The 15,586-nt window shown below is 33.8% G+C and overlaps 2 protein-coding genes across 3 annotated transcripts in view; both read right to left on the reverse strand.

Moving 5' to 3' along the window:
- Positions 1-15,282, reverse strand: part of LOC148939415 (solute carrier family 25 member 44-like) — a 67,870-nt gene extending 52,588 nt beyond the window's left edge. The window contains exon 1 of one of the 2 annotated variants that reach the window (XM_089107257.1): positions 15,218-15,282. The gene's annotated coding sequence lies outside the window, so the exon portion shown is untranslated. Of the gene's footprint in view, positions 1-15,208 lie in introns of both variants that reach the window. The other variant, XM_089107258.1, reaches the window with a different exon arrangement.
- Positions 8-15,320, reverse strand: LOC148939418 (COX assembly mitochondrial protein homolog). The gene is made up of 2 exons (XM_089107259.1): positions 15,218-15,320; positions 8-431 (listed from the first exon to the last, which is right to left on the reverse strand). Exons 1-2 carry the CDS (start codon positions 15,220-15,222, stop codon positions 56-58), a joined length of 381 nt encoding a protein of 126 aa, XP_088963385.1. The 5' UTR covers positions 15,223-15,320; the 3' UTR covers positions 8-55.
- Positions 15,321-15,586: the final 266 nt, after the last annotated feature.

Raw genomic sequence — 15,586 nt, forward strand, 5'->3', positions numbered from 1 at the left:
AGAGAGATAATAATAAAAGATTTATTGTCTGAACTAGTTTTAACAAAACATCTACTTAAAACATGGTTGACTCTTTCTTTTTTTCTTTTCCTTTTTTCCCAGTTGCCCTGTACTCGCTTCTCTCTTGCAAGTAAATATCTGTGCATTCTTTTTTAAAATCCTCATCTTGGTACCATTTTTCAAAACACTTTCTCTGCACTGCTGTTTCGTTTCTACATTTAACTACCATCATCAAACCATTTTCTTTACAGCATTTTTTAAAAGCATCCACTTCAGGAATACATTTTTCAATTCTTGCCTTTTCTCTCATTATTTTTGGTATTAAGACATCTGTTTCAACTTTCCTTAATGTTCTGTCATTTGGATCTCCAAAGCCATGAGGTCCACCACCAAGTTTGTCAGATAAAACACCAAACTGTTCTTCTGTTTTCCTGAAGATATATACATATACTTTAATTATTATTACTAATTTCTGTGTTATTTTCAAAATATCTACATAACCCCCATACAAAAATTAGTATTTTAAATACGATTTTCCAATTTCTCATTTATTCTAAAAATATGCCTACATTTTTTTAAAAAGAAAATTGGCACCCTGAGATTTTCTAGCCTGAAAAAACAATCTTGATAGATCGCAAGTCTGTAAAACTTCGTCAAGAGCCTTAATTTTGGAAGAAAAGAAATTCATATGGGCAATGTCATATTTAAGAGCACAGTTCAAGAGCATAAATACGTCAATTCCACTTCAGGAGCGGTTGTATCGTTTTCGGTTTCCATGACACATACAAAATGACACAATAAACATTACGAAAGGTGTTTTCAGCAGTTTAATAATACCTAGAGGGCAAAACCATACATTAACAATTGCTTAAAATGAACAGATTGGACCAACAAACGAGACAAGGTCAAGAAAACATCCTGAAAAATTTAAATTCACAAAGGGTGGAAATGAACAACCTAGACCATCAAATGTGACAAGATCAGTCAAAGCACTTAAGGCAAAGGGCATTGACAAAATATCTGAATTAATGATAAGCAAAAATAAAGAGAAAGAAATATATGGTTAGAATACTTGGAAAGTCAAAAACAAAAGTGAAGAACAAAGAAATATGCAGCGAAAAATGCGCCGACAAGGATCGGAATGAATAAAAAATGATAGTGAAGAACCAAGAAGGCGTTTTAAGCAGTTTCACAATACCAAGAGGACAAGAACGTAAATAAACAATTGCTCAAAATGAACAAACTGGACCATCAAATGAAACAAGATCAAGAAGAGAACCAGAGAAATATAAATTAATGGGTGAAAATGAACAACCTATACTATCAAATGTGACAAGACCAATCCGAGCAGCTAAGGTAAAGAGCATTAACAAAATCTCTGATGTAATGATAAACAAAAATAAAGAACAAAGAAATATGTGGTTAGAATACTTGCGAAAACAACAAGTCAAGGATAAAATTGAAGAACAAAGAAACATGCGGTTAAAAGATAAGCAGCAGCAAGAGCTACAACAAGTCAAAAATAAAAGTGAAGAACAAATAAAAATGTGGTTACAAGACATGCAACAACAAGGATCAGGACGAATCAAAACTGAAAATGAAGAACAAAGAAATATGTGCCTAGAAGATATGCGACAGCAAGAACAAAGAGATAAGCAGTTGGAATATAAGCAGCAGCGAAAACTACAAGTGACAGTAAGAATAAGAACATGTCAAAAATGAAAGTGAAGAACAAAAAATTGTTTGGTTAGCAGATATGCAAAAGCGAGTATTAGAACATGTCAAAAGTGAAAGTGAAGAACAAAGAATTGTGATGTTAGAATACAAGTGACCACAAGAATCAGAACATGTCAAAAACGAAAGGGAAGAAGAAATAAATATTACATTAGAAGCAAACGACCTTACAATCTTCAACGCATAAAAACTCGTGGCGCAAAACCCAGTAAAAACCTACAAAGCTGTTGTAAATTACACAAGTGTTAATTAAAAGTCCTTGAGGCCATTATATGATGTATGTATTCACTGTGGAGTCCTCCATTTTTCCAAGGAAATAGTAGCAAACAAAGGTGATTTATTTGGAGGTTGCTGCTTGCTTGGTCGAATTGCATTGCCACCTCCACAATTTCCAAATGAATTGGTTTGGCCTTTTATAGGACGTCCCTTGATCTCTACAGTTTCACAAACAAATCCGAAACTTGAACTCATGTTTTGCTTTAGCTCCATTCAATAGCAGCAATAATCAAACCATCAATCGTCATAACATTTTCAACTTCAAAGTAGCTGGACAAATTTATCACAAAATCAATTTAGCTGCACATTCATCACAAGCCTCTGAAGGTGATTTTGAACCAACTTCATAAGGCGAAATGTATCTTATATATCCTGATGAAGCTGTTAAAGAACGCCTTGCATATCTTTTAAATTATGGGAGCTCTTGTAACCTAATGCATTGCTTGGAAGAAATATTGCAAGACACAAACAACTATGCCAAAGATTACATGATAATGTAAGAAGTGGAGGATGATGTAAATATACCTGTTGCTTCAGTGGAACGACAGCCACGGTTAGAAGACGAGCGACAATGAGAATCAATATATAAAAGCCTCCCACGGACCTGCAGCAAAGCCCCCAGTCTCCCAGTTCTATATATATATATATATATATATATATATATATATATATATATATAGATGAGAAGTGAGAGAAGTATTGAATAAATATCATATTTTAGAGGTACCTAACTAGGAAAAGAGGTATCAAAAAAAAAAAAAAAAATCAAAACAAAGAAGCAATGCCATTATTCTTATATGTGGATCTTTTAAAATATTTTCTTTTATTAAGAATGTTTTCTTTTTGTTTACTTAACAAGTTGCTTTTTATTTTTTAGTACATCATTTGTCTTTTAGAAGTGTTAGAACATACCAAGTTTTTTTGAGAATTAAGCTCAAAAAACTTTGTTCAAAAAAAGCATTTTTCAAAGGAAATTAAATAGGTACATTAAGCCACATATGATCAAAAGTAAAGTCAAATAACTTTTTTCAGCTAAAACAACAATAAATCCCTATTAATAAATAAATAAAACCCAAAACGAACAGGAATTACAATAAATAACTAAGTCAAACTCAAATTGAGGGGAAGGACTAATGCCCCTGTGCCTCAAAGAAAAATTCAACATAGGCCTAATAACCAAGATTACTGAAAGGAACAAATTAACATGAATTGACAGTTTATTAAACACTGACGTTTTTTCTTAAAATTCTCCTGAAAGCCTCAGGTCTTTAGAAGATACACCCAAAACATTTTAGTCTGAAAAAAAGTTTTTTAAAAATAATTTATGCTTGTTTTTAATTCAAATAGCCCTTTTCGTTGGTTAAGAAAAAAATATTTTTAGTTGTTTCAGCTTTTCTCAACAAGAACCCAGATTTTGGCTGACTATTTATATGTTGGACAAAATTTTGAAACAAATTTTAATAATTGTTGTAGCATAATACTTTGGATAGATGGCCATGGAGAAAAAATAGCAAAAGGAAGGGTTAACTGCTTTGATTTGACTCTTTTTAATTATATTTGCTTTGCAAGGAGGGCCTGCAATTAATTTTCCCCGGGCATCAGCAACCCTAGGAATAGCTCTGCCAGAAAGTTTCATTAAAACTCCCTTAACCATTCCCAAGGTATAACAGATGCCCTCTTTTGACAACCTTGGGTGCATATAGTGTATTTTGATTTTATTCAATTTTCCACTCAACACTCCCTGGCAGTTTTAACTGAAAAGCCATTCATTAGATATTGCAGATACACCCTTTGGACACTCTAAGATGTAGACAGTATCTTTTGATTTAATCTAATATTCCTAAAAACATACCCTGTAGTTTCAATGTGATACCCATGATTTCTCCTAGGATATTGCACAGACACATGTGCATAGTGCATTTTGATTTAGCTCAACATACACTCGATATCTCCTGAAAGTTTCACCTGAATGCCCTTATGCATCCTAGAAATATTACAGATACACTTTTTAGCCGACCATATTTACTTCCCTGGAAATTTCCAAATTAATAGTTTTAGCTGTTCCTGAGATATTGCAAATATGCTGTCATTACAAATTGAGTGAGTAATAGTGTCTTTTGATTGACTTCAACATCTCCAGTAACATGCTCTTAAAGTTCCACCATAACACCCCAAGCTTTTCTTGGGATATTGCACATACATCATTTTGACAATCTGAATATACATAGTACCTTTTGATTTAGTTTTATACATCTTCAATATACTCTGAATAATAAAACTTAATACTCTATCTTGTCCCTCAGACATTGAACCTATGATATTTTTAAAACCTGGATTCACTTAAACCCTTTTGATTTAGTTTAATAATTATAGCAAAAGTAGTAACTGTGTGCCCTAAGAGTTTCAACTTAAAACCCTCAGCTGGTCTTGAGATATCACTGATATGCTTTTTTGACAACCTGCATGCACACAGCACCTTTTGATTTGGTTTAAGGTTTATTTCTGTAGCAGCAGTAGTAGTTGTAGTAGGGCTGGAGGAAAAAGATTTTTTTAACAAAGATACAAAAACGGTATTTTTTAAAATAGGGAGCCATATTTATTTTTCTTTTCCTTTTTTTTTTTTAGTGTAACACCAAAAACAGTATTTTTTAAGATTTTGCCTCTCCCCTTATTGGTGAATTTGGTTTGGTGCAGCTGATAAACTTGCAGTGACAAAAAAATATTAAACTAATTCAACTGGAGAGTTGATCCACTTACTGGGTGGAAAAACTATACTATGTGTCATCTTCCAAGCTTTGTTCTAATAGTAGTAACATTAAACTTAAAACAAGCAGAAACTAAATTGTATATGAGATGGCTATCCCACCCTCAACCCCTCACTGGTTATACTAAAGTTTTTAGTGGGCTGACACAACCCCTCAGAACCTGAGGGCAAGTATTGTAAGTTATGCCCTGGGGGCATATAAGTTTTTATGGAAGGGGTTGTTGTTTAAACTTTGGAGGAGACTTAATTAATCATAAATTGAAAGTTCTAGTTCCCTTTTTACAATTCAAAAGTGATCGGAGGGCAACTAGCCCCCCTCCACTTTTTTTCCCAAACGCATCCAATCAAAATTTTGAGACAGCCATCTTGTTCAAAATAGACCACAGATCATGTAGCAGAAACTCCAGGGTTGACACAACCCCTCAGAACCTGGGAGCAAGTGTTGTAAGTTATGCCCCAGGGGCATAAAAGGTTTTTTTGGAAGGGGTAGTTGTTTAAACTTTCAAAGGGGGCTCATTTGATTGGAAATCAAAAGTTTGAGTTCCCCTTTTAAGGGTCAAAAGTGACCAGAGGGAAACTTACCCCCCCCCCACACACAATCTTTTCCCCAAATGTATCCAATTGAATTTTTAAGATAGTCATTTTGGTCAAACTAGTCCATGCGTTATATAACAAGACTTCTGGGTTGACACACAGGGTCAAGGGTTATAAGTTATTTCCTGGGGACAGGAAATATAAAAAGGAACAAGTTGCTTTTTATTTTTTAGTACATCATTTGTCTTTTAGGAGTGTTAGAACATACCAAGTTTTTCTGAGAATTAAGCTAAAAAAACTTTGTCCAAAAAAAGCATTTTTCAAAAGAAATTAAATAGCTACATTAAACCACAGATGATCAAAAGTAAAGTCAAATACCTTTTTTAAGCTAAAACAACAATAAATCCCTATTAATAAATAAATAAAACCCAAAACGAACAGGAATTACAATAAATAACTAAGTCAAACTCAAATTGAGGGGAAGGACTAATGCCCCTGTGCCTCAATGGAAAATTCAACATAGGCCTAATAATCAAGATTACTGAAAAGAACAAATGAACATGGATTGACAGTTTAATAAACACTGACGTTTTTTTCTTAAAATTCTCCTGAAAGCCTCAAGTCTTTAGAAGATACACCCAAAACATTTTAGTCTGAAAAACAGTTTTTTAAAAATAATTTATGCTTGTTTTTAATTCACATAGCCCTTTTTGTTGGTCAAGATAAAAATATTTTTAGTCGTTTCAGCTTTTCTCAACAAGAACCCAGATTATGGCTGACTATTTATATGTTGGACAAAATTTTGCAACAATTTTTAATAATTGTTGTAGCATAATACTTTGGATGGATGGCCATGGAGAAAAAATAGCAAAAGGAAGGGTTAACTGCTTTGATTAAATTTTTCACTTTGATTTGACTCTTTTTTCTTATATTTGATTTGCAAGGGGGGGCTGTAATTAATTTTCCCCCAGGCATCAGCAACCCTAGGAACAGCTCTGCCTGAAGGTTTCATTAAAACTCCCTTAACCATTCCCAAGGTATAACAGATGCCCTCTTTTGACAACCTTGGATGCATATAGTGTATTTTGATTTTATTCAATTTTCCACTCAACACTCCCTGGCAGTTTTAAGTGAATAGCCATTCATTAGATATTGCAGATACACCCTTTGGACACTCTAAGATGTAGACAGTATCTTTTGATTTAATCTAATATTCCTAAAAACATACCCTGTAGTTTCAATGTGATACCCATGATTTCTCCTAGGATATTGCACAGACACATGTGCATAGTGCATTTTGATTTAGCTCAACATACACTCAATCTCTCCTGAATGTTTCACCTGAATGCCCTTATCCATCCTAGAGATAATACAGATACACTTTTAAGCCAACCATATTTAGTTCCCCTGAAATTTCCAAATTAATAGTTTTAGCCGTTCCTAAGATATTGTAAATATGCTGTCATGACAAATTGAATGAGTAAAGTGTCTTTTGATTGACTTCAACATCTCCAGTAACATGCTCTTAAAGTTCCACCATAATACCCCTAGCTTTTCTTAGGATATTGCACATATATCATTTTGACAATCTGAATATACATAGTACCTTTTGATTTAGTTTTATACATCTTCAATATACTCTGAATAATAAAACTTAATACTCTATCTTGTCCCTCAGACATTGAACCTATGATATTTTTAAAACCTGGATGCACTTAAACCCTTTTGATTTAGTTTAATTGTTATAGCAGCAGTAGTAACTGTGTGCCCAAGAGTTTCAACTTAAAACCCTCAGCTGGTCTTGAGATATCACTGATATGCTTTTTTGACAACCTGCATGCACACAGCACCTTTTGATTTGGTTTAAGGTTTAGTTCTGTAGCAGCAGTAGTAGTTGTAGCAGGGCTGGAGGGAATTTTTTTTTTTTTAACAAAGATACAAAAACGGTATTTTTTAAAATATAGGGACCCATATTTGTTTTTCTTTTCATTTTTTTTTTTAGTATAATACCAAAAACGGTATTTTTTTAAGATTTTGCCACTGCCCCTATTGGTGAATTTGGTTTGGTGCAGCTGATAAACTTGCAGTGACAAAAATATATTAAATTAATTCAACTGGAGAGTTGATCCACTTACTTGGTGGAAAAACTATACTATGTGTCATCTTCCAAGCTTTGTTCTTATAGTAGTAACATTAAACTTAAAACAAGCAGAAACTAAACTGTATATGAGATGGCTACCCCACCCTCAACTCTTCATTGGTTATACTAAAGTTTTTAGTGGGCTGAGACAACCCCTCAGAACCTGAGGGCAAGTATTGTAAGTTATGCCCTGGGGGCATATAAGGTTTTTATGGAAGGGGTGGTTGTTTAAACTTTGGAGAAGACTTAAATTAATCAGAAATTGAAAGTTGTAGTTCCCTTTTTACAAGTCAAAAGTGACTGGAGGGCAACTAGCCCCCCCCACCCTTTATTCCCAAATGCATCCAATAAAATTTTTGAGACAGCCATTTTGTTCAAAATAGACCACAGATCATATAACAGAAATTCCAGGGTTGACACAACCCCTCAGAACCTGGGAGCAAGTGTTTTAAGTTATGCCCCAGGGGCATAAAAGGTTTTTTATGGAAGGTGTAGTTGTTTAAACTTTCGAAGGGGGCTCATTTGATTGGAAATCAAAAGTTTGAGTTCCCCTTTTAAGGGTCAAAAGTGACCAGAGGGCAACTACCCCCCCCCCCACACACACGATTTTCCCCAATTGTATCCAATTAATTTTTTAAGATAGCCATTTTGTTCAAAATAGTCCATGTGTTATATAACAAGACCTCTGGGTTGACACAACAGGGTCCAGGGTTATAAATTATTTCCTGGGGACAAATAAGTTTTTATGGAAGGTGTGGTTGTATAAACTTTGGAGGAGGCTCATTAGATTTGAAATTGAGAATTCTAGTTCCCCATTTTGAGAGTCAAAAGTAATCAGAGGCCAACAGGCCCCCATAACCTCTTTTCCCCAAATGACCTTTTTTGCATCTTATCAGAAATTTGAGAAGGCCATTTTGTTCAAAATGGTCCGAAGATCATATTACAATACCTTCAGGGTTGATACAAGCCCAGGGAAAAGGTTTATAAGTTATGGCCCAGGATATATAAGGTTTTTAAAGAAAAGCTGGCCACATAAACTTTAGAAAAGGGTCATTCGATTGGAAATCCTATTTCCCTTTTGAAGAGTCAAAAGTGATTGGAGGGCAAAGCCTCCCACCCCCCCACCCTCTTTTCCTAAAATGCATTGGATCTAGCTTTGGAGATGGCCATTTTGTTCTAAACAGTTATAACAATGCCTTCAGGATTGACCCAATCCCCAGATTGTGTAAACCTAACTTTGAGATAGCCATTTTTGTCCAAACAGTTCAAAGATCATATGCAAATACCTTCAGGGTTGGCATAATCCCCAGAGCCCAGGGACAAGGGCTGTAAGTTATGCCCTGGGGCCATTTAAGGTTTTTATGGAATATGTGGTCATGTAGACTTCAGATGAAACTCATTTAACTGGAAATTGAAAGTTCTAGCTCTGTTTTTAAAAGTCAAGAGTAATTGGATGGCAGCCAGCCATCACCCTCACATGCCCTTTTTCCCTAAAAGTTTCTGATCAAAATTATTAGTTACCCATTTTGTTCAAATGTCAAATAACTATGGATCCAGGTTAGAACCCCCCCCCCAGCCCTTGAGGAAAGGGCTATTAATACTACAGACTTGCCTCCAACAAGACTGCAAATTTTTTGTTGTTCTGCACTCCTACACTGCAAGGAGTGAGATGTACTCCTACTGTACTGCCCCTTTTCAAGTTGTTCTATTTTAAAATGCTACTATTTGTTGTTTGCTATTGAAAAATATAGTAAAATGCAGTGCTTCCACTATGTTGGATTTTTCCGACATTGTCAGATCTTGTCTTCTTGTCAGACAAAAAAAAATTGTGTCAGACATCAGAATTTTGTCAGATTTTAAGCAAAAAATGGACATTTGTTGTATTTTTTATTGTTCTAGATTTTTGTTTTTTCTTACTGGAGAAGGATTTGTTCTGCAATAGGGTGTTGGATATACAAGTAGACCTCCTTGATATGGTTGAGTGTTGTGATGGGAAAGCAGAAACCATTTTCAACCTTATTTGCAATGTTCTTCAAGATAAAAAAATACCTACAGAGAACTGGGTTGAATTTTGTGCAGAAACAAGTAATACTATGTTTGGGCATGATAACTTGGTTGTGAACAGAATCAAAGACAAATTCCCATCTGTGATATGTTTCAAGTGCAGCAGTCATTCAATTCATTTAGTTGCATCTTATGCTTGCAAACAATTGGAAGATCTGTGTTGCACAGTATATAATCACTTCAGCATGAGTGCCAAATGTTGCTCTGAGTTTGAATTGTACCAGAAGTTGACAGATACCCCAGTCCTGAATGTGCATCCCCCAGGTCAGACATGTTGGCTGTCTCTTTGGATCTGTGTTGAGCAGCTATTGTATAATTGGGATGCACTTAGTAGCTACTTTCAGGGATTAGCAGCTGAGGATACAACTCACTCAAATGACAGGGCATCACAAGCCCTAAAAAATTTTATTCTTTGGATTCTACTTGAGTTCCAGCTCTATGTGCTGGAGCTGTTTACAGATTTTAATCTTCTTCTTCAATGTTAAAAACCTTTGTTTCATAAAATAAAATTAAAGGTGGAGATACTTCTAACAAATCTGACCATGAATTTCATGAAGACTAGCTACATTAGATCAACCTCGCCATTGAATATCAGCCCTGACAAAGCAAGTGAATACTCACCAGCTGAAAATGTGTACTTGAGGATGGTAGCTCATGAGTCTCTTCAAACCTTGCAGTCAAGTCCAAGTACAAAAACAGATGAATGTGAAGTGTAAGTCATCTATAAATGTGCTTGTAAGTTATATGTGGAGGCGGTGAAGCAAATCAAGGAGCAATTCTTGTTTGAGAACAAACTGTTTATGTTGTGTGAGAACCTTGACCCTATGAAAGCTTTGGACATAGGTGCAATTGGTCTTCTACAAAAGGTTCTACAGAAATATAGTGCACTGTTGTGGGATGGAAGAAAGATAGTAGAGGGATGACAGTGTTTACTGCTTTTTGATCTTGCAAATGAGACAGATGTCTGTGATTTTTGGCATCACTTGGCTTCTATAAAAACATCAAATTTTACTCAGAGGTTCTCTAACATAATCAGCATTTTCCAATACCTCCGGGCCTTGGCATTTTCGAACGTTATTGTAGAGTGGTTCTTTTCAACCTTAAAAGATGTTAACACAGATCATAGAAACTTAATCAGCAGTGTGACCCTTACCTCAATTTTGCAGGCCAAGTTTGGCATGAAAAGAAAAAGACATGTGTCCCATGATTTAGAGGTCAAAACTGTATAACTGTATGTTTAGAGGTCAAACTACTCAAAACTGTAAAAAAGTCAATATGATGGCTGATGAGTGCATTCAGCATAGTTAAAAAAGTGCAGCTAAAAAAAAAAAAAAAAAAAAAAAAAAAAAAAAAAAAAAAGTTTGTTCCATATTTGAGGTTAAAAGGGATTTTATATGAATTTTTAAATATATATGAGGTAAAAAGGAATAAAAGTGAGTGTGAATAAGGTGTGGATTCTTTCTTGAATGGTAAAGATATATATGTTACTATTGAGGGAGGCGGAGCTGTAGGACAGACAGTGTAAAAGCTTGTCTTGTGAAAAGAAAAAGATTTCAATTAGACAGAATTTTGTCAGATTTTTTGTTTGGAGTCAGAATTTTTTTGGATTTTAGACCAGTGTGTTGTTGGGAAAAAATGTCAGATTTTCTGTGGTCAGGTGTCAGAATTTTCAGACTTTTTAAACCAACCAATTGGAAATCTGGTAGGAACAAAGTGGAAGCACTGGTAAAATGTGTATAGTTGCCTACCATTTACAATGGGATAATTTAATATGGAACAGCTGAACACAGCCTTAAACAGAAAAGAAAAGAGGTGTGCTATTGTAAAATATAGCATACACAATAAGCAATTTTATAATTTAAAAATGATTTTCAAACACAAATAAAAGTGGAAAGAAAGATGAGAATCTGATTAATCTAGTTAGAAACTTGCTGTATGTCATTAAGCAGACACTCCATCATTAGTATTTGAACTAAGTTTTATATATGGCCTAGCCTAGGCCATATCCTGGAAAACAAAAGAAAGAGGCAAACCTTTGTTTGAGTAGTAAATATTATATTTAGAAAGTTTCAATTGGGGAATTGAAAGGTACTGCTCTTTTTATTTTGCTTATAGTATTTACTTTAGAAGATCTATAAATCTTCAGCATTAGATTTTTTTAGTTAGAAGATATTTTTCAAAATTCTTTAAAACTTTGTAAATCAGAATTTAGTGAAGGTAGCCTATGAGCCTCAAAACACTTTCCTTGGGTGGCCCAATGTGTGCTTTAGTTCTATTTGCCAGAGTTTTGCATGGTTTATCATATAAAGTTTGACTTAGTTCATCAAAGATTGGAAGACTATGTATGGATAGGGAAGGATAAACTTTGATTTTTTAAAGTAGGCTACCTTCCTTGAGAATAGACTATTTAGACTGTGGAAAAATTCTTTAAAGTATTTTTCACCTGGCTCAACTAGGCTATTTTTCAGCATAGCATAATAACCTATATCTAAGGTTTTAACAACAAGCAGAAATAATAAATAGGCCTAGACCTACCAACAAGATCAGTAAACTTGGTTCATAGCTTGGGATTATATCAAGGCATTAGGGGAGGGGGATAGGGTTATATCTAGGCATTAAAGGGATGCAATGGGCATTGTAGTACTTATTATGCCATCTTTGGAAAAAAATTGAACAACAGACTTTTAGCCTAAGCCTACTGTTTTATTGTAACTATCCTAGTTCAGAAATGGAATTTTCCATCAAGATGCCCATTTATAAGTTAATATCATAATTTAGCTGCAACAGAACTTCATCATGACCTGTATAATGGCAATATTTTGAAGAATGAGTAAAACAAACAAAACATCATTGACTTAAAAAAAGGTGCAGTCACATCTGTAGTTGAAGCTTTATGCAAAGCAATTTTACAAACAGAGATCTTCACAGATTTTTGATTGGAACATTTCTCAAGAACAACCATAAATTTTGAAATTGAGCAAAGAAAAACAAACTAAATAAAATAAAAAAACAAAAGACCATAGATTTTCCATTTAATATCCATATACTGATATTTATTCCTTAAAGTTTAATAGTTTTTTTTATATATTAAGGCCTTTGTTTGAGTAGTAAATATTATATTTAGAAAGTTTCAATTGGGGAATTGAAAGTTGCTGCTCTTCTTTTATTTTGCTCTATAGTATTTAAAACTTTTATAAATCAGAATTCAGCAAAGGTAGCCTATGAGTCTCAGAACACTTTCCATGGGTGGCCCAATGGGTAATTTTTTTGAAGTTCATATTTTTGACTTACAGACCTTTTTTTATGCTCTTTCCAAATATAATAATCATTTTTGTCACAAATGAATTTTCCCCCAGCCCTATATATACCAATTCAGGGTATATATTTGCACATTAGGGGGGTGGGGATAAAGTTTATTTCTGATTAAAATGATAGGTAAGTTTAAGATTTACCCCCCCCCCCTGATATGCAAATATTTACCCTTAACTGGTATATGTAGGGGTGGGGGTAAAATTCATTTGCAACAAAATGATTATTCTATTTGTAAAGAGTATAAAAAAGGCATCCATTGATATGTTCACCTTATTTGTAAGTCAATAATATGAGCTGTTAAAAATTTGACTACCCAATGTGTGCTAGATTTCTATTTGAAAGAGTTTTGCATAGTTTTCTCATATAAAGTTTGACTAAGCTCATCAAAGGTTGGAAAACTATGTATGGATAGGGAATGATAAACTTTGATTTTTCAATGCAGGCTACCTTCTAGGAGAATAGTCTATTTTAGACTGCAAAATTCATTAAAGTATTTTTCACATGACTCAACTAGGCTATTTTTCAGTACAGCATAATAACCTTTATCTAAGATTTTAACAATGAGCAGAAATAATGAATAGGCCTAGCCTAGGCAAGATAAGTTAACTTGGTTCATAGCTTAGGAGTTAAGTTGTACTTTAGCTACTTTTGGCTATCTTGGAAAGGAGTTAGTTTAGGAAATGAAACTTTCAGGGATGGGTCTACAGGCTATAGTATGCCCTGGGAAGGTATTTTGAAGTACCTACTTCTACTCCTTTTCCCTCTAGAGGGTCATGAAATATGCCTATCTTAACTGTTAAAATTAAAATTTTGACAAAACAGCATTTTGCATTAATTTTCAGTTATCAGTTCCTTTTTCTCTGGCTTTAGTTCTGAAAATGAAATTCAATTATTTGAGTAGACTTTTAAGCCATATCAATGCATTTTATCAAAATTTAGGAAACGTATTTGCATATCTTTAAAACTTTATAAATTGGGATTGAGGAAAGTTGTGAAACTGAAAACAATTTTGTTGTACTTCATTTAAGCAGAGGATTGATTCTGCAAGGTTTCACTTTTATAACACACATATTTTTAAAGGTCATCAAAGGGCAGGATCCTCTAGAGAGAGAAGGAGTGGAGGTAGGTACTTCAAAATACTTTCCCAGGAAAGACTTTGGTAAATTTTTGACAGTTCATTTTATTGACTTATAAATAAAGTTTGACTTATAAATAAACATACTACTTGATGCCCTTTTTTATGCTCTTTATGAATATAGTAATCATTTTTTGGGGGAAGTTTAAACTTACCTCTCATTTACATCAGAAATAAACTTTACCCTCACCCCTCTAATGTGACAAATATAAACCCTGAATTGGTATAGGCTATATAGAGGGGTGGGATAAAAAGTGAAACCTTGCAAAATAGATCTTCTGCTTAAATGAAGTACAACAAAATTGTTTTGGTCAATATCTACCAAATCATATTATTGAGTTAGGAATAAAGTGAATACACCATTCAATGCACTTTTTTATGCTGATTACGAATATAATAAGCATTTCTATTGGAAATGAATTTCAGCCCCCTGCTACATAGGCTATACCTAACCTAACCCTGAATTGGCATATATAGGGGGGGGGGGCTGAAATTCAGGTCAATATATATGAAATCATATTATTGAGTTAGGACTAAAGTGAATACACCATTCGATGCCTTTTTTTATGCTGATTACAAATACCCCCCTATATATGCCAATTCAGGGTTGGGTTAGGTTAGGTATAGCCTATATAGGGGGGGGGGGGCAGAAAATAATTAACGATAGAAATGATTAATATATTCCTAAACACCATAAAAAAAGGCAACGACTGGTGTATTCACTTTAGTCCTAACTCAATAATATGATTTTGTATATATTGACTGAAATTCATTTCCAATAGAAATGCTTAGCCTATTATATTCATAATCAGCATAAAAAAAAAGGCATCAAATGGTGTATTCACTTTAGTCCTAACTCAATAATATGATTTGGTAGATATTGACCATTGTTTTCAGCTTCACAACTTTCCTCAATTTGTAAGTCAATAATATGAACTGCCAAAAATTTACCTTTAGCCTGTAGACACATCCCTGAAAAATTCATTTTCCTAACCTAACCCCTTTCCAAGATAGCCAAAAGTAGCTAAAGGAGAATTTTTCCAATTATAGCACTTATTATACCCTCTTTTGAAAAAAAAAATTGAACAGTAGACTATTAGCCTAGGCCACTTTTTTATTGTAACTATCCTAGTTCAGAAATGGCACTTTTCACTAACATTAACTGTTTCCTAACAGATATGAGTAAAAATAGAATTTGATGTTCAGAATAATGCCAATTTATAAGCTAATATTAGAATTTTCCACCTACAGAACTTACATCATATTCTGTTTAATGGCAATTTTAAAGAATGAGAATTGAGAAAAACAAACAAAACAGCGTTGACTTAGGAGCAGTCGAATCTGTAGTCTCTGTACTCGAAGCTTTTTCCAAAGCGATTTTACAAACAACTCTTCACAGATTTTCCATCAGAACGTTTCTCAAGAAAATTCATAAATCGTGAAGTTGAGCAAAAAAAAAAAAAAAAAAAAAAAAAAACAATGATGGATTTTCATTTTAATATGCATATATTGATGCTTATTTTTTAGATAATTTTTATTTATTAAAGTAAAAAAAAGTGAAAACATTTAAATGTATTTTGATTTCAGTAAAATGCAAATTATGTTCTGGCGTTGAGAATGTATGAGA

The sequence above is a fragment of the Artemia sp. Qi Xiang Cuo genome, chromosome 21 (assembly GCF_049724085.1).
Source record: "Artemia sp. Qi Xiang Cuo chromosome 21, ASM4972408v1, whole genome shotgun sequence".
NCBI lineage: Eukaryota > Metazoa > Arthropoda > Branchiopoda > Anostraca > Artemiidae > Artemia > Artemia sp. Qi Xiang Cuo.